The sequence below is a fragment of the Drosophila simulans genome, chromosome 2L, assembly GCF_016746395.2.
Source record: "Drosophila simulans strain w501 chromosome 2L, Prin_Dsim_3.1, whole genome shotgun sequence".
NCBI lineage: Eukaryota > Metazoa > Arthropoda > Insecta > Diptera > Drosophilidae > Drosophila > Drosophila simulans.
The window spans coordinates 4,608,703-4,635,390 of NC_052520.2; the positions used below are offsets into that span (position 1 = coordinate 4,608,703).

Here is a 26,688-nt window from a genome sequence, read left to right on the forward strand (position 1 = left end):
GGATACTTGGACATGGGCGTGGATTGAACTGGACTGGACAATCGGAGATCGTGTAGCACAGATCCGTCAATCAACGGATCAGTAGGCCTTATTTATATAGTATATGCCATTTCGATTGCGCAACGCCGACTTTCAGCACGTGATCGTCGGATAGCCGAAAATTTCCTTCGGATTGGGCACAATGAACTTTAGACCGGAGGTGGAAAAGTACAATGTAATTGCTTAACCTTTGGAATATGTTCAATATATTTCTTCCGATCTAAATTACTTCAACAATGATCATTTATTATATGGTGGTATTGAAATATGGGGTATTTATAGCGAAATTAGGGATAATATTTTCCAATGCGCTTCGTTATTACTTGAATAGCTATAGTTTTACTAAAGTTAAGTGTCTACCTTGACTGTCACATTAATTTGTTTATTAGTGAGCAGCACCCCAATTTGTTAACAATTTTAAAAGTTTGCTTGTGACATTGCTGTCCAGGCACAACTGACATCTTTTTTAAGCTAACTAAGTAATTGTTGCTTAAAACCAATAAATACTAAGGACATGAGATCAACATGTATTATGTTTCCCCACCCGCTGTTTTGCTGTCGGCAAGATTAGCAGGGGCTTATATACATTGTTGCCAACAATTAAATATCTGGCCATATATATCTTGATGCATACATCATATAATGTGAAAATTGGCTGACGTTGTGTGGCTTTTGTTGGCGGCAATCAATGTTTATGTGAGCGCTATTCCATAAGGCAAATCTCGATGCTAATGAAGCAATGAATCTGCCCATCCACAGGCAACCGGCTAGCCTTCCGCCCAATGAGGGGTCTTGGGCATCCAGCCAAGTTGGAGTGCCAGATGCTATATCTATACTTATGCGAAGCTAATAATCGACAGGCGACAGATGGCAAACGTTTAGTGAGTGTCTAATTAAAAATGCCATCAGCAGTAAGTATAATGCTAACATGGCTAAATGAAAATTAAATGCCTTTTAAAGCTAAGTAAGTGCGATTCATTTTGCATAGATCCCAGCACTGGAAGATACCTACTTCAGAGTGTGTTTGACAAATAGAATCATGCAACCTCCAAAGTTGCCGAATTCGGAGAATATTAAACAAGTTAGAATGAACATGGAGATTTCATACCTTTTAGGTATTGATTTATGTTAAATGACTACTTTAAAAATATGAAATGGGGAATTATAAATTCGCCAACTCATAAATGGATACCCCTATTTTAATACCCACCATACTTAAAGTGACACAGATATCAATGACAAATTTTCATTGTTAGCCATTATTTGCATTTGCTAATTTGCCAAAAACAATATTTTGTTGGCAAAATATTTTCAAGGTCGCTGGGCCAACAAAAAGCCAACGGTCAACAGTGCATGAAATTTTCGCTTGACCATGTCTCTGTACAATTTATATAATTATTTGCACTTTTTATTATGCTCCGTGATTTAATGATCTGTCATCGCTGCAGCCATAAAAATGCTGTAAATACTTTTATTGGAAATAAATCTCCGCCCCTGCGAACAAGTCATGGTGCCTAAGACGATTTTTTCGAGATATTTCTTAGCGCTTGTCTCAACTGCATACTGCATTCTACTTCCTGTCATAACGAAAATATTTCTCTAAACGCACTCAGGTGCATCAGAAAGCTCCGTTGTGTCGGCAAAAGGCGATGAGATGTTACGGCCAAGTGGCGAGAAAAGTGTCGGGTCTGAAACAATGGGCAACTGTAGATCTTAGAGAATAAGCCCGACAAATGAAAGCAAGAACAACAGCAGGCGGCAAAAGCAGCGATGATTTGGCGTAGATAATTTTTACGTTTTTCCTCAGCCAAGTGCAGCTAAAAGCTGCAAATGCAACCAGAGTGGAAGGTGAGGCACAATTATATACTTACTAATGGTTTTTGTTTTCCAATTATATAAATATATTATAGAAGAACAGTTGCCAAATATATTTATAAAATTTATAAAATATATTTCCTATTATTCTACTTCTCAAGAATTAACCATCTAAGCCCTATAAACTTTTAGTTACAGGGTATGGCCATTGCACGCGACAATTGAGAAATTAACATTGCATGTTGGGGATGGGTGGAAATATTTAACTGAATTGCTCAAAAAGCGAAAACATTTTCAGGGCATTTAGGTGCAAGTGTAACTAGAGCAGTTGAGTTAGCAAACTGTGACGATTAAATGAGCTTTGCCAAGTTTTGGGCGACAATTAAGCTATGAACTTGGTAGCGAAATTACAAATTTTATTATTTTAATGCATCCCACTAAAATGTATGAGTATTCTTTACATAGTTGGTATACTTATATTAAGTAACATATATGCTAGCATTTGTTCAGTTACAAAGTAAAACAATTAACTAAGATTTTTATGTATCTACGACCTTAGTTTGAGCGTTGGTCATAAATTTTCGGGTCCAACCCTAGGCGGGCTTGAGTATTTGCGCTGATTTGCATGTGACATTTGTACACGAATCTTGCACAGATCGGTTGAGTTGAAAAGGTTTTCCTGTCACAGCTCATTGAATGCCTGCTGGGAAAAAGCCGCAACAAATCAATTTGACATGTGCCCCACTAGTCGATACCTTGGGCACCGAGCCGAATGCATTTGGGTTAATTTGGGGGCGTCGGCAAATCCGTTGAAAGTGCACACACAGATGGACTATCATCATCAACTCCAGTCGGTCATCCCGCACTCTGCCTGCGCAATAACACTCAATCGTTATTACCTGTTAATTGCAATTTAATATGCCGATCTGATGCTGGAACGCGTGTCATTTATTGCAATGCACCGCCCCCTCGCTCACTCCCTCCCTTCACAAGGTCGTCCGTTCGACGGGTGCGTGCCGCTGATGATGAGCTCATGGTGCCCACATGGCCTGGTCGCAGATGCACCTGCTGCTGTCTGTTGGCCAGCTACCAGTTGGAAGCCAGCTAGTTTGCATTTCAATTGTCCCAAGGCACTGTGGAATCAGAGCTATGCATTTCAGTTCATAAGAGAATGGCTAAATAGTATACGCATTTTCGTTTATATTAATCAAAAAAATAGTTAAAGAGAAAATCGAATAATTTTTTTGGAACACCAAAGCTCTTAAATTGGGTAAAGAATATTATTTGTCCATCTAAAATCGTACCCATAAGTAGCTTGGCATATACCATACACTTTCAGTATTGAACACCACAGTGCATTTGCAGCAGTTGGCTGCCCAGTCATTAATAATATTTGCTGCTATTAATAGCGAGAGGTGTTTGAAAGTTTCGCACACTTCACAATCGGCATGGGGCATTGGGTGTATGCATACATAGAACGTGGCATGGAACATGCATCATGATGCAGCGGACCCAGTGCCGCCCCTTGCCACTGCCCCGTTTCGTTCCGCACACATGAAAATGGATGGGCGGGCAAAACGGCCGACACAAGCCGTGCTAACTTTTCGCAGTATTCAGTGGCTTTACCTATTTTATTTAATTGAGTACTTGGCCAGAAAATAAAACAATCAAGTCCAAAAACGAAGAGCATGTCACGTTTGCCAGCATCGTATGATGTGCATAATGACGGCATTGTCATAATCATATAAAGCCTGTAATCGCAAATCAAAGCAATAAACGCAAATCAAACAATGAATTATGCATTGTAATGCCATAAAATACCTGTCCCAGGCGCCAAATATTAACATTAACTGGTTTTACTCCTAAAGTACATGTCTAAGGTTATTTCCACCGATCGGTCGATCAGCATTAGCATTAATTAAATGGCCTCACGCTTATTAAGATGTATCAATCACAGTTTTTTATGCAACTGCATTGGTTATTCTGTAAATGGTGCATAGGCTTTGACTTTGGTATTGATCTGTAAATGGTATTATAGCATGGCTTTACTTTAAGATTTATTAGATTAGGATTGAGATAAGACAAGTTAAGGTTTCGATAGTTAAATAAATCAAACAATTTTACCGCTCGTAAAATCTTTATGATTGCGGTTTATTAGCTGTTCATTACTTGAAAACGTACCGAAGAAGATTAAAAAACTTAATGATTACTTGGCATTAGAACAGTTAAGCTATCGATACTATGCTGACCATCTCTGTGCCCCTCTGCGCTGCAGCAACATTTCAATCAACCATCTAGCTAAATTCAGCCCATCAAATCCTTTCAATTATCCGGACTTTCTGCCCATCTAGCGATTAAGTGGAACAGCCCGCAGGGCATATCAAAGTCTGGCATTATTTTAGAGGCCAGCCAACGTCGTGCCCACATGCTTTTGATGTTGCAATTTAATGCTATTAAGAAGATAAATTGTTATTTACAAAGCTGCAAAGATGCAGCTCGCCAGATGGCAGATGCCAGCCACTTTCCACAGAGAGAGAGAGAGTCATTGATGGCAGCAACACCTCCTTCTGCCTGGCCACTTAACACTTTGACCAGCTGACAGTCAAAGTCGTTAGCTTTGACATGTTCATAACAATTGCCCAAAAGGCCAACCAATTACCGTGGCCACGGGCACAGCAATTTTGCAGCACAGGTTGCCGTTGCCACCACCCGATGAACATCTTCCTTCGAAATGATTTCCCCTTAACCTTAAGGCCAACTGTAGAAACAGAAGAGCCCGAATAAAAAAAGATTTAGAAAAATAAACCCGTTTAGCATATTGGCAAATGTTTAGTATTTACGAAAACCGACAACTTCCTTGACCGCCCACTTCAGTCAACCAGCTAGCCACATTCATCTGACTCTGACTTTCGAGCTTCCTCGGAAAACTGAAAGAGCTGAATAGAAGGGTTGGGACCACAACAAAGACCAAGTCCAAGATGATGATGACGATGATGGCTCAGCGACCTCTGCTTTCGTGTTGGCCCATCGGACGACCAGCGAAATGTTCAACTTTGTGCAGCTGTGGCCGCGGCTCTCCTAAGTGGAGTAATGAACTCTTGGTTCGCGATGTTGTTTCTGGCCATTACGTCAAATGCGCTGCATGCATGCAACTCTTGTTTGACCGCCTTGTCGCCTTGCCGCCCTCTGCTCCTCTGATTTTCAACAAATTTACAAATGCAACAGGCCAGCTGAGGGGCCATCAGCGGGTTGCCCGGCCTCTGATTGCAAGTTTAAGGTTAAGGTTTCGATTTTGTTTTTGTTTTGGCCAAGCAGACGAAAACAAGGAAGTAAACTAGTCGCCCACCGTTGGAAACACCCATTGACTTAAAGGTAAGCAGAGGTAGATCAGTTCGCTGAATGATTAAAATGCCAAACGAAATTCAAATTTTTAGGGAATGCGAAATAAAGCTTAACCTTTACATGTAATGTAATGTAGAACGTATTTAAAAAAAATCGCTCTTCACTATAGAAAATATCAACAGGTACTGTTTAGTTGATCACCTTTCGTTTTGCATCTACCATTTACCAATTTAAGGCCCAAAAGTTGGCCGTCTTCTTGGCGATCGCCGCCTAAATGGTAATCATAGTGATTCGTTATTGAAATTTTCCGCTGACTGAGCCGGCAAGTGGAGTCAAATTCTGCTTCAGCTTCAGCTTAAAGTTTACTGTTAAGAATTCGGCCCAATGCGTTGGCTGGCGAGCAAGTTCGTGTCCTAAGTCTTTTGATTTCGAAGGCCTTGGGGCCCGCCCGCGCACATCTTTGCATATTTCCCGATAGAATTTTCCCATGCAATTTGCCACTAATTGCTGCACGCAAACCCTGTACTGCAAGTGGAAGCTTTTTAGGCCCGAATCTGCTTTCTTTCTTGCGCCCAGCACGAAGCAAGTGACCATATTACGTGCCAGGCCCAAGACTTTCATGTCCCAATTCTGGTCGTTTTCCTGCATCGAATCGGCTGGGAAAGCCTTGTGGGCTTCTGAATAATCTTATGTATTGTATGTGGAAGTCAAATTCTAACTATAGTAAACTCTGAAGATAGTAATATAAAAATGTACTTCGTAATTCACAAATAATAGTGGCTATAGTCCAAATATTTATGTTCGACTGAAGCTCAGCAGGATTGCAAAGTCGAAGGCAAAGTCCGCGTCTCGATCTACCTGGTATTTCTGTTCCTGGCCTGGTGGTCAAAGTTGTCACCGGTCGTGTCCGCCTGGGTCGGCACTGCAAATCAAAGTGGCCATAGCCATGTGACAACAACCTACCGCGTTGCTGCAGGCGAGCAGCCAAAGAGTCGAGGAGCTGAATTTGCTACAGTTGGAGCTATTTTAATGGGTTCTTTCGCTTTTCGTTTCGACTCGCCAGCACCGGTGGATAGCATCAAGGAAGCCAGTTTGGCCTGGCTTCTGTTTCTCTAACGCTGTCGTTTAAATGGAAATCAACGCGCAGGATGCATAAAGTTGGCCAGTCTGCGTCTAATGAAAGGGTCAGCCTGGTGCTTCTGCTTCTGCTTTGCCTCTGCTGCCGCTTGCTATGAATTATATGCGCTTTGTTCTGGCTGCTCTGGCTGCAGTGCTCTGCACTTCTGTTCTTGTGGCTACTGCACGCGAACTGGCCAAAGCAAATAATAAAGTGAGAAGAACAATGCCAATACAATGTTCAAAGTCAACGAACCTAAAAAGTCCCATATTTCCCTGGCACAGCAGCGGCAACAGAAGCTGCAGCAGAAGCCGCAACATCAGCAGCGGCTGCGAAATACAGTCCAAGTGGAGGCTTCGACTGTGTCCAGCTCAACATTTTTTCGCTCCATTTCATTTTTTCCAGGCATGACGCAAAATTTGTTGCCAGCTTTTCCACACACAGCCTCAGAGTCTCAGCATTTTCACAACCTTTGCACGTACAGCCAGCAACTGCAACATCGGTGGCGGCAGCAACTGCAACATTGGCAACAGCAACATCAACGGCAATGGCCCTCCATGGCATGCACGTAAAAAGTGCAATGGCCTTAAGTGGAAAAAGCAGTAATAGAAAATAAGCATGGACAAGGCATGGGGGCAAAAAAGCAGCAGAGAAAAGAAAAGAAAACAGAGAAGAATTGCTGGCAGTCAGGAGAGTCTGCAAAAAGCTGCAGATCTCCGTTGTTGTTGCTGCTTGCTGCTATTGCTGTTGCTTAGTTGTTGCTGTTGTTAGTTGGCTGGCTGAACGACCTCGCTGGGATCGGATCATTAGAAGTGGTGCTGCGGTGCAGACACAACAACACTGGGAAGAAGCTGCAAGTCGCAGTCTTCAGCAGTCTGCAGACGAAACCAAAGTGCTGCTACGTGCCCAGGAATCCCAGACCACTATGTACTATGTGTTGTGTATGTGGATTCTGCAATCGAAATAATAAACCCAACTGCTGGACAATTTCCTAGACGTGAGCCTCTGCCAGCCAAATGGCCACAGAGCCCAGCCGTTTGCTGCATTCTGTTTGTTATGAAGGCAAAACATGGCCAAGTTGTCACCGCTGCCGCTGACAAACCAATTGACCTTTGCCCCGAAACGCCACGGTTCAATGGACTCAATCAAGCAATCAATCAATTGTACCAAGCCAAAATCATTAGTGCCACACAGAAATTCCGGCCATGGCTTGACCCACAGCCCACTTAAGGCAAAACTTGTTGAGGCCAAAGCCTGGATGTAGCTGCACTGAAAAAAATTGTTTAAGAAAAGAATAATCTGGAGAACCTATAGAAGAATCTATTGAGTTTCAATAAATCTTATGTTATTATGTTATGTCATGTTTTAGATAAATATAATCCGAATGCAATTTTAACTTACTAAGCCAATCACCATGTTTGTTTCACAAATTTTTCCCCACTGTAGTTGCCCACCGCTGCAGTTGATGCTTTGGCTGTTTTGGATTTGGGCAATCAAAGCACAAGTACCGCCGTCGCCAGAACATGCGCCATGCGAATCGGAATTGGAGTCGAGTCTCTGTCTTTGGCATTGGCCATGGCGATATAGGTGGCTGGGTTGGGGCCAATGAAGAAGCCTGGGTACTCGTCCTGGTCTATACACAAAATGTTCGTGAGAAATTCGCACGCTTTTTTATCGCAATTGTTTACGGCGGCATCAGCAACATACAGCATTGCTGTTGCTCTTGCAGTTGTTGCTGCTGCTGCCGCCGCTGCTACTTCGTTGTCAATATCAACACCAAACAAAGCCCGACCCAAAACAACTCGGAATGGGCAACGTGACTTACATATTTGCCACCTTCATCTGCATCTTCTTCTGCGGCAATCGGCTTTCCTTGCATCGCCCCACCACTTCGATTGTGGGTGACTCCAAAGTTTGGATGATTGCAGTTACCCAGGCCATTGCGGCAGTTGTTGTTGTTGTTGCGAAAATTAGAATTTCTAATGGTGGCCATGTCTTGGGTCTGCACTTACCCATACCTTTGCCTTTCCGGTACCTAGAAGTTGTTGCACCAGCAATTTGCGCGTGTTAAATGCAAACGCCGCTGCAACATTTAACTGTTAAACGCGCACTCCGGACCCGAGACTCCATCCAGACTGCAGTGCCACCTTCCTGTTGTTGCCTTGAGTGTGCCAAATTATAGTCAATGATTGAATTAAATTTGCAATTGAAAAAAGCCCGGCCACGGGCAACGCCAGTTCGGGTTTGGCCTGCGAGTAGGCGGCAGTTAAGCCGATTTGGTGGCTAACGGACAAAGGCAATAGATAGGAACGTATCTGGGAAGCCTCAGGCCCATAACATCGATGATGCAACAGTCGCTGGCAGGAAGATTTACTGGTGATGTCATACCCAGCCAGCCAATTGATGTTGCTTTTGTTCCCTGGCTGGCACGTGAATGGGCATTTAATTGCATGTAAATGCAAATGGCTAGAATCATTGGAAGAATAGAAAACACATCGGTTTATTAAGTTTTACCCCATGCATTTCAAAGTTTTGCTGCTGCAATCACACTGCACGAAAATAAGCAACAATTGCGAAATAAAATAGATCGAAACAGTAGTTTGATATAAAAATATTTCGAAACGGTTAAGGCTGATAGTGACATCTTAAGCAACTAAATTATGTATACATCGTAATGATAAATATTTAAAATATTTATTTTCAATAAGTCTTGGATAGGTATCATAGTCTGAAGTCTTCTCATCCTAACCACTTGTGGCAAGTGCATCGTTAGAGATTGTGTGTGCAGGTAGGTTATAAATTATTAAAGCAAATTTAGCAAGCACAACATCAAGGGAATCTATTTTTAGTGGCATGTATCAACGCCACGAAGATGAGCACATCAACTTTGGAGTGGGATGATGATACATAGATAACCCGGCACGTAGGCGATTCCATCGATGACGTCGTTGATTGTGAAATACGGCTATAGCGGTTACTTATGCAAACGGATGTATATTCTAGGGTGATTAACATAGCGCAAGTGTAAGTGGTTAATAAACACTATAACCTTGAAAAGTACTTTTAATTGGCGCAGAGCCAAGTCTCCAGCTGCTCCTGTAATGGCCATCTTGCCCAGCCATTTTTGCATATCCTGGCTAATCAGCCCTCTGGTAACTGCTGCTCTACCTTGGCATTAGCTTTATTTTAGGGGCATTAAAATACGAAAGAAAAGGGTCGACAAGCCCTGAACAGATCGTTAAATTCGAGAATCGCCAACACGAAGGGCATAAAAACGTAGACTGGCATGTAGATCGCAGTTGATTTAGTTGTTTCATTGATTTGAGAGCCCTCATTTGAATAGGTACTCCTACACGATTTTTCCATTCAGCAAACATTAAACATGGGTTTCTTCAGGTGTCTAATGGAGATCGTAAAGCTGGCCAGGGAGCCATCGTTAAAGCGTATTAAATGTGGCTTTAACAAGATTTGAAATGTCGAACATCTAAATTAGGTACTAATTATTTCAAAAATTTGCCTTCCATATCTTTTTATGCACAGTTCTAAAGAAGCTCTCCTTATTACCCCTTAATCCTGAAAGTATGCAGAATATTTTTAAGGTTTTTGAAGCTGTGACTAATAAGTGAAGATAATGTAAGATTTTAGTCAGACCTCGCAGTTTACAAGCTCTTAAGCTGGAACCTTTCTGATAGATGAACGTATTCCTGTTGGCCAAAAGGCAAGATTCTCCCCACTTTTTGAAACAATAGCAGCCCGTTTAAAAAGCCAGCTGCAGGCCAGGCATAATGACTTTCAGTCTAGACCAGACTTAAGATACATGAACTGCCCTACAGCTAATTAGAGGTGCCCACTATCCAACTGTAACTGTTCCAAATGCGATCGCAGCTTGAAACTAATTAGCCAGCGGTTCTCATGGCGGAATAAGATCAGCCGGCTGGCTCGGTTGGCTAATTAAAATCGCCAAAAGGCTGTCTCCACCTTAACCATGCTGGGCGCACTCATAAAAGCGCACATTTCTGTAATAAGCATGAAATGCAGCTAGGACCATGGTGTGGAACCGGAGGAATCCCGACGAACTGGCAAGCTGGGACGGGACCCCAACCCATACCCCAATCCCATCGAAGTGCCCACTGCCCGGCGAAGGTCCCGGCCAAAACTATAAATAACGCCATGTCTCCACGAGACTATGACCAGCCACATGTATTGATGTGTGTCCTGTCCACTGCTTTTTAAATCAAATGATAATAAATCACCGCCAGATATCATAAAACATGTTGCTCATAATCATCGGAGCTGAAGGGATCGCTGGATGGGGGTCTTGGGGGCCTGGGAGGCAGGATCTTCTAGGCCATGACACAAAAAGTTCAGGCCACGAGGCAAACGGCTGGTCTTTCGGTCTGGTGGGAAATTTGCGCCGCTGCTTAGAAGTGGCCATCGATCGGCTTTTGTGGCTCCTCCTCCTCCTTTGCTGCTCCTGCAGCATCTCCTCGAGAGCCATTGCCGTACTCCTAATTTGCATAAATGACAATGAGAGTCATAAAACATGCGTCGTTGTTGTCGTTGCTCGATTGTCTTGCCGCTCGCTTTTGGTCTCCACTTTTTTGTTTGGTTCATTTTTTATTAAAAAATATTGCTGGCTGGCTGCCGCATTTTCATCATCGTGCAACATGTTGTATGTTCTTGTACATTGCATAAATTAGATTTCGCGCTGATCTACACTTTTGCTGGCACGACGAAGAAAGTGCAACCCGAAGCGGTTTCCCTCTCCACCAGAAAGAAAGAAGAGACCAGGCCAGACCAGACCAGAACAGAACGGAGCAGAGCCAACTGCATCAGCATCAGCAGCCAAAGAGATGCTGAAGAATTTATATCGGCAAAATGACGGTCAAAAATGTTAAGGGCCAAAAGCGTGTCTGGAAGTTCAAATACGAGCAGAACAAGCAGGAAGCGGAGGCAGTCATGGCATGCCACTCAGTCGATATGGAGGAGGATGAGGATGGGTATCGGGATCGGGCTGGAGATGAGAGGATGAGAGGTTGAGGCCCAGAGGATGCAGCGCTGCCTGCCTGCTGGCTACTTGTGCGGCATGGCAAGGTGAGGCTGGGCCTTCCTCCCCAGCCATTTCATTTCATTCCAAGACACTTCAACTAACACTCAACAAAAATGCATTCCATTTAAATGTGTAACTTTACAAAAAAAGATATTCTATTCATTCAACCACTTCATTTGTATACAGTTAACAAATTTCTTTTCGATAACGAATTCTACAGTAAATGGGAGATTGTGCTGAATATTATCTAGAACCAATCCAATCTTATACCTAAAGTGGTTTTCAACGTGTATCTGATCTTAGCCAGCTGGCGGGCAATCGTCGCCTGCTCCATCCTCACGGGCCAGACCATGTTGTTGCCCTTTTTGAAATTTATCTAAGCTTCACTTGACACTTGTCGTCGTCGTATTCGTTGTCGTTGCTGCACAGTTCCATGGCCACAGAGTCATCCGCTGGCAGCTGCGAAGTTTCCGCAATCTCGCGCCTTTAAAGTTCCAGCAGTTATCATTAGCGAGCGGCTGGGCTTCAATTTTCCACACACATATGTATGTGCCCCATACCCATTCCAAACTTTATTCCTTCCTGGCAGATTGTTATTGTAACCTCCGGTCCACATCTGCAGGCTATTCGCCTTGTATATTTCACTGGACCATTTGACGCGCGCCTTTTTTTCCACTTTCGGCCATAACTGGCAATTGCACGAAGTATTTGCTGCCTTTTCCTTAAGACTTAGGATCTGTCGAGGGCTTTCATAGTTAAGCATGTGACTGTGGTGCGCTACTTTTATATGTTGAGGCATATGAATCCTTGGGAAATTTGCTAGTACTCTTCAATCAAGACACACACAGCTAATATGTCTAATAGTATCATTGTTTTTATATAATTATCATTCCTTCCTTTCAGTTTTCAATGATCAGAGCAAGAGTAAGGAATCACAAGAACCCTTCGAACTTTAGCCAGAACAACAACACCCTCGTTCACCGACTTATCTCAATATCTCATGAACACCTTATTTACTTTTAATGAAGTGTTGGTCGGCAGTCGCCGTTCGGTTTCTTCTGCGAATCACTGTGGGTAATTGATGTTGAAGGTGCTCTAGAGGCTCTTTGGAGCTGTCAATTTGTTGCACCACTTAATAAGCAGCCCATAAATGCGATATGCAACGCATTTCTCCCCCAACGCCAGTGCCAATTTGAGGAACTCGACTCAATTCAGCGTGTGGCAGATGCGTTGCGCCAATTTGTTGCACCCAAATGCAAGCTAGAGCGCATGCCATGCCATGCCATGCCATCCATGCCATGCCACATAGATATGCGGTGGGAGTGGAAGCTGGAGAGGATCGGACATGACCATGGGGTAAGCCCTTTTTGGGGTCCCGGCAAATCATTGCGCACGCTGCGATGCCGAGATTATCTTGTCCGATTGCGTTTACAAGGCATCGGAGGCCTCGGGTGGACTGCGTCCGGCCAGTTCTCTCGCCTGGCCATAAACGCAATTAGAAGAACAATTGTTAGACATGCAAAGCGGGGACGTTGCCCACAATCCACGGCACAGCCCTTTCTGGGCAGCCCCGATTGCCATCTCTGGAGCGGGGAACTGGGAGGATCCCAGGGGTTCTGGGTTCCAGCAGCGGCTGTGTGCGTGTTTATAACTCAAATGAGCAATTACCTTACAAAGGATTTTGTGTAGGGGACGGCTGAGAACAGCCGCTGTTGTCGTGGCATTTAATAAACTCTTCACGGTGCCAACATCGCTGCACAGTGGTACAAATATCCAAGTCTATCACACAAAAAGGCATGCAAGTAAGCAACTCACCTTAAATATTTTCAAGATAGATGTCACTAAGGTGACACTGTAACTATGTAATCTAATCCTTTCGTCAAATATGACAAATTAATTATATATTCCCGCTAATGCATTCGTTCTACTTTTAAATGAGCCACATGCCAATTCTAGACACAAATACATCTTCTGGAATCATTTCAGTTCTGGCAATTGAAAAGCCCACACAAAATGTGGAAGTGGATAATTAATATTATATTATTATCAGTGGTGCAAGCCAGCAAAGAAGTGGATGGAAAAATATCTCCAGTAAGAAATTTAGCAGCGAGTAATTCTCATTTCTAATGGTCTGTACCAAAATCCGCAGAGAACAACTTTCCAAAAAATACTTCAGCCATATCCGTGTAATCCCCCACATCTAATAACCCCATATTCCCAAAAGTATCCAAGCCCAGGATACCTTTGTTATCCCCAAAATGAAATTAATAAATACCTATGGTACCCACCGTGGAGCCAATGGGTAGTACAAGGATATCCAACAGGAAATGGATTATACGCACAACTTCCAACGGGATCTCAGATTTTACCGTACCAGCAACCCAACTATCAAATTCCTCTTGTTCAACTTCCCGCTCAACCCGCACCACCAAGCTTAAGCCCATCTTCTTCTTTGATTCCTTCCCACCAATTTCCAGGATTACTCGCACCACCATCTTTCGCTCAACCACCAGGATTAATAGGACCAACAGTCTCGAGTCCATCGGGAATTCCAAATCTTGCCGGGACACACGCCTCTCCAGGTTGGAGTTCTCCTGGATCTTCGATTCCTTCCGACCAACTTCCAGGAATACAACTGCAACCAGGCTCAAGTCCTGGTCCTCAAGTCCTCCAACCTCAAGGTTGGAGTCCACCTGGAACCTCGGGTTCTTCCTCACTAACGCCTGGACTACAAGGACCACCAGGCTTAAGCCAAATAGGATCTCCATATCCTTCCCACCAATCTTGGAGTCCACCAGGATCACCTTTTCCTCCCTCTCCCCAGCTAGGACCTGCGGAAACACCAAATTGGAATCAATTGGGGTCTGCCAATCGTCCCGTCTATCCTCCGGCATTGCCCGTACCACCAGTTTGGAGTTCACGTAGCTCTTCGATTCCTTCCGCCCAACTTCCAGCATTACAAGAGCCATCATTGGGATCTCTTGGACCCTCCCCCCTACCTCCAGGGTTACCAGCGCCACCTAGCTGGAGTTCAATGGAATCTTCAAATCCTTCTGTCCAACCTACAGAATTAATGGCTCCACCAAGTTTGAGTCCATCTGGATCTTCGAATTCTGTCCTTCAGCCCTTGCCCGCAAAACCAAATTGGAGTTCATCGGGATCCCCGAATTCGCCCCTTTAGCCTCCAGGATTGCCCGCACCACCAAGTGGGAGTATACCTGGTATTCCCCCAAATGAGAAAACAGGAAAACAGAAACAGGAATACAAATTTAAAGGTAGAAAACAACAGTACCAACAGTGAAAAACAGCAATTTGTCTAAGTAACCAAATATCAACAAGCAATAAGCTGTATTTTTCTCATTAAAAAATTATAAAAAAAGAAACTGTTTTTACGCTTTATAGCTGGGAATGGAACTTTATAATTTATATAATCTTTCGAAAATCGCATCATTTTCACTTCATTTTAAGCTTATTGTTAAACTTATTTACAAAGCTTGTCGGACTGAAAGCGTAACTGTTACTAATTTCTTTAAGGCGTTTATAATTAATGAATTCATAAAATAGTTCAACAAAACTGAGGAAATTATTAAATTTCAATTTATTTTAAAGTTGACCGTATTAGAGACTACACTAAATGTCCAAATGGAATTATATGGTATTTGTGATTTTCCTCTCTGTGCCGGTAAGTCCGACTTTTAAGCACATATAGAAAATCAAGTTTATTTAATCCAATTTAAGGGGAATATGGAAAGCAGTTTCGATCGGCTACGTTTCGGGGAGTCATACACACCATTTCATTTTCCCTATGTTCCCGATAGCTATCCCACACCCCCGGCTCCTGTCCCTCCACCAAAACAACGTCCAACACCACCACCTCCACCTCCACCACCTCCACCTCCACCACGTCCAACTACAACACGTCCACCACCTACAACACCCACACCAACTACAACAACTACACCAATTAGGTCACCTCCACCGCCTCCACCCACTGCTCCACCACCTCCTGGTCCAGCGCCCCCTGGAGTATGGTATCCGCTCCCCGTATATGGGAACCCACCACAATTTGGAGATCCGCCTGGAACGCACTTGCCATCCAATTCACAGACCAATTCAGGATTCCTCCCTCTCCCAATGATCTGCAATCCGCCTTATGAACCACCGAATGAAGGTGGACATCCTCCTGAAACACAGACGCCTCCTAATTCAGGATTCGTCCCTCCCCTATCGATCTGGAATCCGCCTTATGAACCACCGAATCAAGATGGACAGCCACCTAAATCACAGACGCCCTCCAATTCAGGATTCGTCCCTCTCCCAGCGATCTGCTATGCACCGAATCAAATTGGACATCCACCTGGATCACAGATGCCTCCTAATTCAGAAATATACCCGCCATCCACGGGCTGGATTCCGCCATCTGGGCCAATAAATCAAAGTGGACATCCACCAGGATCCCTGTCGCCTCCTAATTCTGTATTCCCACCGGGATCTATTCCGCCTCTTGGATCACCGAATCAAATTGGATATCCACCAGGATCACAGAAGCCTCCTAATTCCGGTATATACCCCCCATCAACGGGCTGGGCTTTGCCATCTGGGCTACCAAATCAAGGTGGAAATCCACCAGGATCAATGGTGCCTCCAATTTCTGTATTGCCACCGGGCTCTATGCCGCCTCTTGGATCACCGAATCAAATTGGATATCCACCAGGATCACAGGAGCCTCCTAATTCCGGTATATATCCACCATCAACGGGCTGGACTTTGCCATCTGGGCTACCAAATCAAGGTGGAAATCCACCAGGATCAATGGTGCCTCCAATTTCTGTATTGCCACCGGGCTCTATTCCGCCTCTTCGACCACCAATTCAAGGTGGACAACCACCAGGATCACAGAAGCCTCCTAATTCCGGTATATATCCCCCATCAACGGGCTGGACTTTGCCATCCGGGCTACCAAATCAAGGTGGAAATCCACCAGGATCAATGGTGCCTCCAATTTCTGTATTGCCACCGGGCTCTATTCCGCCTCTTCGACCACCAATTCAAGGTGGACAACCACCAGGATCACAGAAGCCTCCTAATTCCGGTATATATCCCCCATCAACGGGCTGGACTTTGCCATCCGGGCTACCAAATCAAGGTGGAAATCCACCAGGATCAATGGTGCCTCCAATTTCTGTATTGCCACCGGGCTCTATTCCGCCTCTTCGACCACCAATTCAAGGTGGACAACCACCAGGATCACAGAAGCCTCCTAATTCCGGTATATATCCCCCATCAACGGGCTGGGCTTTGCCATCTGGGCTACCAAATCAAGGTGGAAATCCACCAGGATCAATGGTGCCTCCAATTTCTGTATTGCCACCGGGCTCTATTCCGCCTCTTCGACCACCAATTCAAGGTGGACAACCACCAGGATCACAGAAGCCTCCTAATTCCGGTATATATCCCCCATCAACGGGCTGGACTTTGCCATCCGGGCTACCAAATCAAGGTGGAAATCCACCAGGATCAGTGGTGCCTCCAATTTCTGTATTGCCACCGGGCTCTATTCCGCCTCTTCGACCACCAATTCAAGGTGGACATCCACCAGGATCACAGAAGCCTCCTAATTCCGGTATATATCCACCATCAACGGGCTGGACTTTGCCATCTGGGCTACCAAATCAAGGTGGAAATCCACCAGGATCAATGGTGCCTCCAATTTCTGTATTGCCACCGGGCTCTATTCCGCCTCTTCGACCACCAATTCAAGGTGGACAACCACCAGGATCACAGAAGCCTCCTAATTCCGGTATATATCCCCCATCAACGGGCTGGACTTTGCCATCCGGGCTACCAAATCAAGGTGGAAATCCACCAGGATCAATGGTGCCTCCAATTTCTGTATTGCCACCGGGCTCTATTCCGCCTCTTCGACCACCAATTCAAGGTGGACATCCACCAGGATCACAGAAGCCTCCTAATTCCGGTATATATCCACCATCAACGGGCTGGACTTTGCCATCTGGGCTACCAAATCAAGGTGGAAATCCACCAGGATCAATGGTGCCTCCAATTTCTGTATTGCCACCGGGCTCTATTCCGCCTCTTCGACCACCAATTCAAGGTGGACAACCACCAGGATCACAGAAGCCTCCTAATTCCGGTATATACCCCCCATCCACGGGCTGGGCTTTGCCATCTGGGCTACCAAATCAAGGTGGAAATCCACCAGGATCAATGGTGCCTCCAATTTCTGTATTGCCACCGGGCTCTATTCCGCCTCTTCGACCACCAATTCAAGGTGGACATCACCCAGGATCACAGAAGCCTCCTAATTCCGGTATATACCCCCCATCCACGGGCTGGGCTTTGCCATCTGGGCTACCAAATCAAGGTGGAAATCCACCAGGATCAATGGTGCCTCCAATTTCTGTATTGCCACCGGGCTCTATTCCGCCTCTTCGACCACCAATTCAAGGTGGACAACCACCAGGATCACAGAAGCCTCCTAATTCCGGTATATACCCCCCATCCACGGGCTGGGCTTTGCCATCTGGGCTACCAAATCAAGGTGGAAATCCACCAGGATCAATGGTGCCTCCAATTTCTGTATTGCCACCGGGCTCTATTCCGCCTCTTCGACCACCAATTCAAGGTGGACAACCACCAGGATCACAGAAGCCTCCTAATTCCGGTATATACCCCCCATCCACGGGCTGGGCTTTGCCATCTGGGCTACCAAATCAAGGTGGAAATCCACCAGGATCAATGGTGCCTCCAATTTCTGTATTGCCACCGGGCTCTATTCCGCCTCTTCGACCACCAATTCAAGGTGGACAACCACCAGGATCACAGAAGCCTCCTAATTCCGGTATATACCCCCCATCCACGGGCTGGGCTTTGCCATCTGGGCTACCAAATCAAGGTGGAAATCCACCAGGATCAATGGTGCCTCCAATTTCTGTATTGCCACCGGGCTCTATTCCGCCTCTTCGACCACCAATTCAAGGTGGACAACCACCAGGATCACAGAAGCCTCCTAATTCCGGTATATACCCCCCATCCACGGGCTGGGCTTTGCCATCTGGGCTACCAAATCAAGGTGGAAATCCACCAGGATCAATGGTGCCTCCAATTTCTGTATTGCCACCGGGCTCTATTCCGCCTCTTCGACCACCAATTCAAGGTGGACATCCACCAGAATCACAGAAGCCTCCTAATTCCGGTATATACCCCCCATCCACGGGCTGGGCTTTGCCATCTGGGCTACCAAATCAAGGTGGAAATCCACCAGGATCAATGGTGCCTCCAATTTCTGTATTGCCACCGGGCTCTATTCCGCCTCTTCGACCACCAATTCAAGGTGGACAACCACCAGGATCACAGAAGCCTCCTAATTCAGGAATATACCCACCATCACCGGGCGGGATTTCGCCATCTGGGCTACCAAATCAAGGTGGAAATCCACCAGGATCAATGGTGCCTCCAATTTCTGTATTGCCACCGGGCTCTTTTCCGCCTCTTCGACCACCAATTCAAGGTGGACAACCACCAGGATCACAGAAGCCTCCTAATTCAGGAATATACCCACCATCACCGGGCGGGATTTCGCCATCTGGGTCACCAACTCAAAGTGGAAATCCAGCAGGATCACAGGTGCCTCCTGGTTCTGTATTGCCACCGGGATCTATTCCGGCTCCTGGATCACCGAATCAAATTGGCCGTCCAACAGGATCACAGATGCCTGCTAGTTCCAATCTTCGTCCTCCACAACCTTCTGAGCCACAAAAACCTATCAATGTGCCCAACCAGCCAGTTAAAAATCCACCTGGAGGAGGCAACTTTAATGTAAATGACATACGCATCGACCGGGCCAATTAAAAATTGTGCAACAAAATTGAAAAAATTACCTTTTACTTTTTCAATTGATGAACTAATAAACAAGCGATGCTCGTAAAAATGAATATTTGACATATAGTTTTATTTAGCTCTATTTAACCAATTTTTCCAAAGTGCTAATGGGAATCACCCTGTACGAAGATAATCTCCAAAACCATTATACTGGATATCTCGCAGCGCCGTCGAATGTAAATCAGTAATTAAAGATATCAGGAGTTTCAAATATTTTTTGGTTAAACAGTTTGTAAAAAATCGTATATCAAATGTTTTTAAAAATGTTATGTTTTATTTTATAAAATAGGATAGAATGTTACGTATTGGCTATGTGTTGCTTATAATCAATAATTAAAGTAAATATATTACATATTAATTGCATGTCAAATTGCTTAATAAAAATTGTCAAGCCGATTCGTTTTAGTATTAACCATACTAACTCCATTCCTGACGATATATTGAAAATGAAATTTGGTTCATTTACGAACGAGCGTATTCAGAAACTGCACTAAATGTGCAAATGGCAGCATATCTTTGTATTGATTTCCTTACTGCCACGTAGACATGGACTTGAGAGACGGAATTCCTTTGTAAGACCGTTTTAAATATATAATGTATCCTTATTAACAATATTCTTGGAATAGCTCGGTCAGCAATTACCTTCAGTGCCTTTTGATAAGGTCGATAAGCTATTATCGGAAATAGAAACAACTCATAGAGCTCTCCGCATAAATCGGCAGTCATGTTTCAACAGGTAAAAGGTATACAATTCATTGATCATATAAATATATATTTAATTTCGTAATACTTTTAAGCTCAATTCAAATAAATGGTCTGGCCAACGGTTCCTCTTTACTGGAAAGCACAGAAAAGCAGATACTGCTTTTGATACGACTTTTTAACACCAGCTGTCCAAATGAATATCATCGGGAAATCCCAAAAGCACGCTCGGATTATAAATCATTCCATTTTCCATTTGTACCAGAATATGAATATAATCCGAATTGTCCTCAAAAAACCCAACCTTGCAAGGGATTAAGCCCTACTACTACTACTTCTACTACTACTACTACTACTACTACTACTACTACTACTACTACTACTACTACTACCACCACTACTACTCCTACTACTACTACCACAACTACTACTCCTACTACTACTACTCCTACTACTACCACCACCACTACTACTCCTACTACTTCTACTCCTACTACTACTACCACCACCACTACTACTCCTACTACTACTACAACTACTTCTCCTAAAACTAATCCATTTGTTGATCCTACCTCCACACCAGGCCCAACTGGCTCAGACGAGGAATATGTGATACAAAACATAAACCTTATTAGAAATGATGTATAAATAGTAATTATAATATTATTTTTAGATATTAAAAATATATATTTTAAAATGAAAATAAACAACTCAAACAATGATAAGAAGAATTAGTCATTTGATCAAATTAGCAGAGTTTACAAATACTAATACCACAAATTTATTTGGCTGGGACGTTAAAGGAATATTTCGAATTTGTTAACCACGTGCAATTTAGTTTCTAGTTCAGTTTTTGAGTACTCCACGACCACTGTGCGATCCTAGAGTGTCTCGCGTTTGGCGTTGACTTGTGAGAAAGCTGGGCGAAATATTTTAGAATTTTCACAACACGTCACACGACAGCAGGCCCAGCAGAAGAGGGCATACGTGAATGGTCTCGGACCTGAGGCCCTTGGCAGGCTGAGGGATTGGGAACTGTAGATGGAGGGTCGGAATCTGAACCTGGATAGCTGGATGACTGGATGGCTGGAAGCTGCGCCGGCACCCGCACGCTCATGGCTTGTATTTGGCTTGTTAACTGCGCTTGTTTACTTTATGTTAAATTAAGTTGAGAATCGTGCAATGCAAATCAGTGCGCAGTGCCAGCCGGAAAAGTCAGTCCAAGTCCAAGTCTGAGTCGCAGTCGAAGCTGCAGTCCGATCTGCAGCCGCATACAATTTTCCAACTCTTTTCTAATTGCCAAGACCAAGACCAAGACCGAGATCGGGACGACGAGCGGGTTCTGGAGGAGAAGAGTTCACTGATTGCTTTGCATACGAAATGAATTAATGTCATTGAGGAAGAAGATGTTGCCAGTTGGCACTGCAGGGGACGATTCTCCGGTAGCCGAAGACGAGTCTTCCACACCGCTCCTCCCTTCCTTTCTTCTGCTCGCTTTTTCTCCTTTTCTTCGTGCCGGCCTGTTACTAATTTGAATTGCAGTGCACCAGACTCGAGACGAGCTTCCTTTTCATTATCTAAGGGTCTAAGACTTCATTGCTGGCAGTTATCAAATGCAGCACATCAGGCGAAGCCACACTGCAGACTCCGAGTCAGTCTGAGAATTCAAAGACAGATGTCTGGCAGACTGCACTCGAAGAAGAATTCTTAAGTGGAATTAGCTTAATATAAAGCATATCAATTTTCAATCAAATAACTCTAAATATTCCACAATGTCAACCAATTTCTAAAAGTGCTAACTTCTAGTCTCCTAATTGTGGGTTTTAATTAAGTTTTTCTTGCAGTGTACAGTCAATTCTCGACTCTCTCTCGTGTTCTCACTCGACATCTTTCTCTGGGTTCTTCCCAGCTGGAGTCGTCGTCGCCGTCACACACAATAATTAAAATCTTTGCCTTTGCCATGATTGTTTCCACCGCCGAGATAAGTGCGGCAACAACTGCATCTGCAACTGCAACTGCAAACTGCAACTGCAAACTGCAAGCTGCAACTGCCGCTTAGATAATGCAATTCAGTGTTCTTATGCAAATTTATGAGTGACTGACTGAGTGACTCTGACGGGCAACTGCCACCGGGCGAAAAGCAAAGAGCAAGAAGCAAGTGAATGGCATGCCATTCAACCTTTCTAACTTGGCTTACAGTTTGGCATCCTCGCTCTCTTAGCCCGTTTGCCATTGCCAACCTGGTTCAATGATCTGCATCCTATATGCATACGTACGTGGTCATAAGTGATTCCTGCTGCGTGTTTGTCACTCAGCCACGCCCACCAAAGAGGGGGGCGGAGGTTGTGGTATTTATTCATGCTGAAAACATAATGACCATGCTGAAATCTGCGATGCGATCTTTTCATTGTTCTTTTTCTGGCAATTACAATTGCAACAATTAGACGTGAGTTCAATTTGCATATCTCTGATGCTTTCCATGATTAAGTTGTGCCTTTAACTAATGAGTCTGGGCCAAGTTTGTGGCACTCTGCGATCTGCTTTTACACATTATGCTAATTTTGCGAAAAGAAACAAATTTCTAAAGCTGCCCACATTTGCATGAGCTAATAGTTTGCATAAGAGTAAAAGTTATTTATGTTGGGAAGCCAAGCCAAACAAGGCGAAATGTAAATATTAGTCTATTAGCTTTTGGCGATTTTGATATGCGTAGCACAGACTATATTTGATATATGTAAAATCTATCAATTTTAATGGGTTTCTGGCAGACTTATTATTGTTATAGTAGGTCAGCCAGAGCACCCTAAATTGTGACCTTAAATATTCCGAGGCAATTTGTGTTCTTGTATAATTTATTTTGTGGAGGCATGCATGTAAGTGCCACATGTTGCATAATTTCAAACTGCACGCAATTTTTCAACGCGCCGCATTTATTAATTTATATTTTTTGGGCGTTTGGATGGACGACACTGAGCCGCAGGCGAATCAATTTCGTTGCCAATCCAAGTCCAGGAATAAAGTGGAGGGCGACGACGACGACATTCCATACAAAGAAATATGATCGAGGAGCCAGCAGAAGGAGCTGGGCGAATAACTTGTCCCTGGTTCTGGTTGCGTTTTGTAAATTATGCCGAAAAGCAAACCCCTGCGCAAAGCCATATAAATTATTCCCCATCTGCGGCAGCGTGAAAGCGGGCGTTTGCCTCCGGTTAATGATGATACCGGATAACCGGCACTTAAAGGATATTTATGCTGCAATGCCGATCGCTCAGATGGCATTTCGCCATTCGCCATTCGCCATTCGATTCCATTCGATTCGATCGAGTGGCGCGGAGAAAGAGGGCCAGCAGGAATCCGCCAACTCAGCGCCCGAGTTTATTTTGGCCAGGTCCGGCGGGTCAGAGGCGCTGCTGTCGATGACGATGCCTAAGCCGCTCCAGATGCGCATTAAAAGTCCATTAAAAAAGCGGCGGGAGGTGGAAGTGGTGAGCCCGCTCTTGGGTTTGCTCCACTTTCATGAATATGCAAAGTTGTTATGGCAAAATCTGACGGAGGTTTGGCGAACTTTATATACTCTGCATGACTCAAAAATAACTTTATATATAGTAGGGATTTCTTTCAGAAATTTGTTGTTAATGGTCTAAAATTCTTTAAAAAAAGAAATAAATTTGTTTTATTACAAAAAGCTTCTTTTGTAATTTTCTTCGGAAAAGTATTATAAATATAAAACCTGGGCCAGTCATTGGATGATCTTGCTATTTCCTAATTGTTAGCTTTTAAGCCTTTAATTCACCTCTGATTGACCCTTTCCAATAACCCATATTTCTGAGCATCCCACACTTAAAAGCCTTAATTGATATTAAAAGTTTATTTGGCCATTCGGCAAGTTGTTCTGGATGATGAAAACGATGATTTGTACCGAGCCAAAAATACAAAACCCTCCGCACTCGAGAACCGCAAGGTGTGCGTGTGTGCGGCGCTATAAAGTGTTATGCAAATAAGCTGCTGCCAAACAAAGAAAGCGGAGAAAGAAAGAAAGAAAGAAGAGCACGAGGAGAAAGAAGAAAGAAAGATGCGCACGCAGCTTATACAAGCAATAAAACATTCATATTTTTAGTTTTATTAAAAAACCGATTCGAAATGATCGCCAACTCAAGCGTTTGGGCCCTATAAGTAGCCGGTGTTTGGCAAACCACTCTGTCACTTTCCTCAGAAGTCAACTCCGGACAAGATGCGCGTCTACCTGGCCCTGCCGCTCCTGCTGCTGGGCATCGGCCTCAGTTTGGCCCAGTACCAGTACCAGGCGCCCCACCAAACCCTCGCCCAGCAATTCGCCGACGTGGTGGATGTGGTCGATCCTGCAGAGCAATCTATCAAAGCAGTGCGACCACCGAAGAGCCGCAATCAGTGCACCGCCAAGCAGAACTGCTGTGAGTACCACATAATGCTCTAGAGAAAGTAGTTATCTCATACCTAATCCCTTTAATGTGGCATTTTCCAGTCTGCGGCACCCCGAATGTCAACCGAATTGTGGGCGGCCAGCAGGTGCGCTCCAACAAGTATCCTTGGACCGCCCAGTTGGTCAAGGGTCGTCATTATCCCCGCCTCTTCTGCGGCGGTTCCCTGATCAACGATCGCTATGTGCTGACCGCCGCCCATTGTGTGCACGGAAACAGGGATCAGATCACCATTCGCCTGCTCCAGATCGACAGATCCTCCCGGGATCCTGGCATTGTGCGCAAGGTCGTCCAGACCACTGTGCATCCCAACTACGATCCCAACCGGATTGTCAACGACGTGGCGCTGCTCAAGCTGGAGTCCCCTGTTCCACTGACTGGAAACATGCGTCCAGTCTGCCTGCCCGAGGCCAATCATAACTTTGATGGCAAGACCGTGAGTACAAGCCTTGATTTATGTGAAAAACTGTATTTTCTTTTATGTAGGCCTGAATAGAAGTTTTCAGGGCGTACATAAAATATTTACGAGCCAATAAGGAAAACATCTAAATCTAAAAGTTCTTAGCTGAGTCAATCAAGACATTCGAAATTTATGACTCAAAATCTGACCATTAGACCTAATATTACCAGTAATATTATTAGTAGTTAGTCGTTATAGATATTTAAAGCATAGTCACTGACTTCTAAATCCCTTCCAGGCTGTGGTCGCTGGCTGGGGCTTGATCAAGGAGGGCGGCGTCACCTCCAACTATCTGCAGGAGGTCAATGTGCCCATCATTACCAACGCGCAGTGTCGCCAGACGCGCTACAAGGACAAGATCGCCGAGGTGATGCTCTGCGCAGGATTGGTGCAGCAGGGTGGCAAGGACGCCTGCCAGGGCGACAGTGGTGGCCCACTGATCGTCAACGAGGGGCGCTACAAGCTGGCCGGCGTGGTGTCCTTCGGCTACGGATGTGCCCAGAAGAATGCGCCGGGTGTCTACGCCAGGGTGAGCAAGTTCCTGGACTGGATCCGGAAGAACACCGCCGACGGCTGCTACTGCCAGAGCTAGATCATTTCGCTGGAAGAACTCATTTGCTTGCCTCATTCCTAAGTTATTCTAAATTATTGAAAAAAGAAGTTCACATCAAATAAATCCATCAAATGCTTTAAGTCTGTTTCGTTTAACATATATAATATTACTTGCGAGTCAAAAACATTTGATTTATGAGTGAAGAGCCACAACTAAATGTTCGGCTACCCAGAATAATAACCTCTTCATAATCCGCTCTGCGTACGATTTAAATGCCTGTCGCATCCGGCGGAGATCGCAATCGAGCAATCGAGGAATCGAGGAGCATTCCTTCGGCGGCATTGCTCCACCTTGTGGCACTTTCGGGTAGAACTCCATGGGACCCACCCTCGTACTTGACGGCCATGATTAATGCCTCGAAATTGTTGCCGCTGATGGAAATCTTTTTGGCAGCGTTCACATCATAATCGCTCAGCAAGAACCCCCCATCCACCAATCCAACGCGGACTGCTGGTCCAGTCAAAAGTCGAACTGCAGTCGCTGTCAATCAGGCCCGAGTTGGCTAAAAACCTGCGAGCGGCATAATTTGTTTTGACTCATTTTCATGCGCAGCTCATAAATTCCGCCAGGGAATGGGGGACTAGAGATGCAGTACGGAGCATGGATCTTGGAGCATGGAGCTTGGAGTTTGTAGTATAGAGTATAGAGTCCCTAGCCAGCACCTCGATTATGATTATGATGATGATGCATGTGGACAGGACTGGGCAGCAGCCCATCTGCATAGAGTGGCCATTGATTTACTATGTGAACACTTTATGGCTGTTTAAGTTGTTAAATTGAATTAAGATGAAATAAATTCTCGGGCAATTTTTATGTTTGTTAATAAATTTTGCATGCCCTGCGATAATTTGAACGGCTCCTGACCGCCGATCATAAATCGACCGGCTTTATGGCCACTCTAAAAATAATGCAGCGCACAGACAATCGAAATAAATAATTCATGCGACTGCGAATGCGAATAAGAGGGGAGTGGGTATGGCCCGGGTTAGCTGGACATGGACGCACATCCTCCTCGCCGCGCCGGATCGCTTTCCGTTTCAATCTTGGGCCTTCAGTGGCTTTTTGGCAGCGCCCAGGGGAGCAACTTCAAATGGACTGCGGATAGAAGCCACATTGTTGGCCATTTGGTGTTTGCATTTTAGATTTCTTCACACCTGAACGTGGCGGTGGGTCCTCGTTCAAAGCAGCCGC

The 26,688-nt window shown here is 44.6% G+C and overlaps 3 protein-coding genes across 6 annotated transcripts; all 3 read left to right on the forward strand.

Moving 5' to 3' along the window:
* The first annotated feature begins 13,322 nt into the window (after positions 1-13,322).
* On the forward strand, positions 13,323-14,746 carry LOC27208489 (vegetative cell wall protein gp1). Its single transcript, XM_016184039.3, has 2 exons — positions 13,323-13,454; positions 13,513-14,746. The coding sequence occupies exons 1-2, from the start codon at positions 13,377-13,379 to the stop codon at positions 14,542-14,544; spliced, it is 1,110 nt and encodes a 369-aa protein (XP_016023449.2). The 5' UTR covers positions 13,323-13,376; the 3' UTR covers positions 14,545-14,746.
* Positions 14,747-14,942: 196 nt separating this feature from the next.
* LOC6730982 (basic proline-rich protein) lies at positions 14,943-19,318 on the forward strand. 4 transcript variants are annotated; one of them, XM_039293127.2, is made up of 4 exons: positions 14,943-15,045; positions 15,102-17,301; positions 17,479-17,655; positions 17,833-19,318. In XM_039293127.2, exons 1-4 carry the CDS (start codon positions 14,998-15,000, stop codon positions 19,233-19,235), a joined length of 3,828 nt encoding a protein of 1,275 aa, XP_039149061.1. In that variant the 5' UTR covers positions 14,943-14,997; the 3' UTR covers positions 19,236-19,318. The 4 variants fall into 4 exon arrangements, with proteins under 4 accessions (XP_039149061.1, XP_039149062.1, XP_039149063.1 ...); XM_039293128.2 differs by having other exon boundaries at positions 15,102-15,900; positions 16,255-17,655; XM_039293129.2 differs by having other exon boundaries at positions 15,102-17,712; positions 17,797-19,318.
* A 372-nt stretch (positions 19,319-19,690) lies between these two features.
* On the forward strand, positions 19,691-25,577 carry LOC6730983 (serine proteinase stubble). The gene is made up of 6 exons (XM_044922352.1): positions 19,691-19,837; positions 19,892-20,001; positions 20,063-20,609; positions 24,145-24,397; positions 24,469-24,860; positions 25,123-25,577. Exons 1-6 carry the CDS (start codon positions 19,760-19,762, stop codon positions 25,474-25,476), a joined length of 1,734 nt encoding a protein of 577 aa, XP_044778287.1. The 5' UTR covers positions 19,691-19,759; the 3' UTR covers positions 25,477-25,577.
* Positions 25,578-26,688: the final 1,111 nt, after the last annotated feature.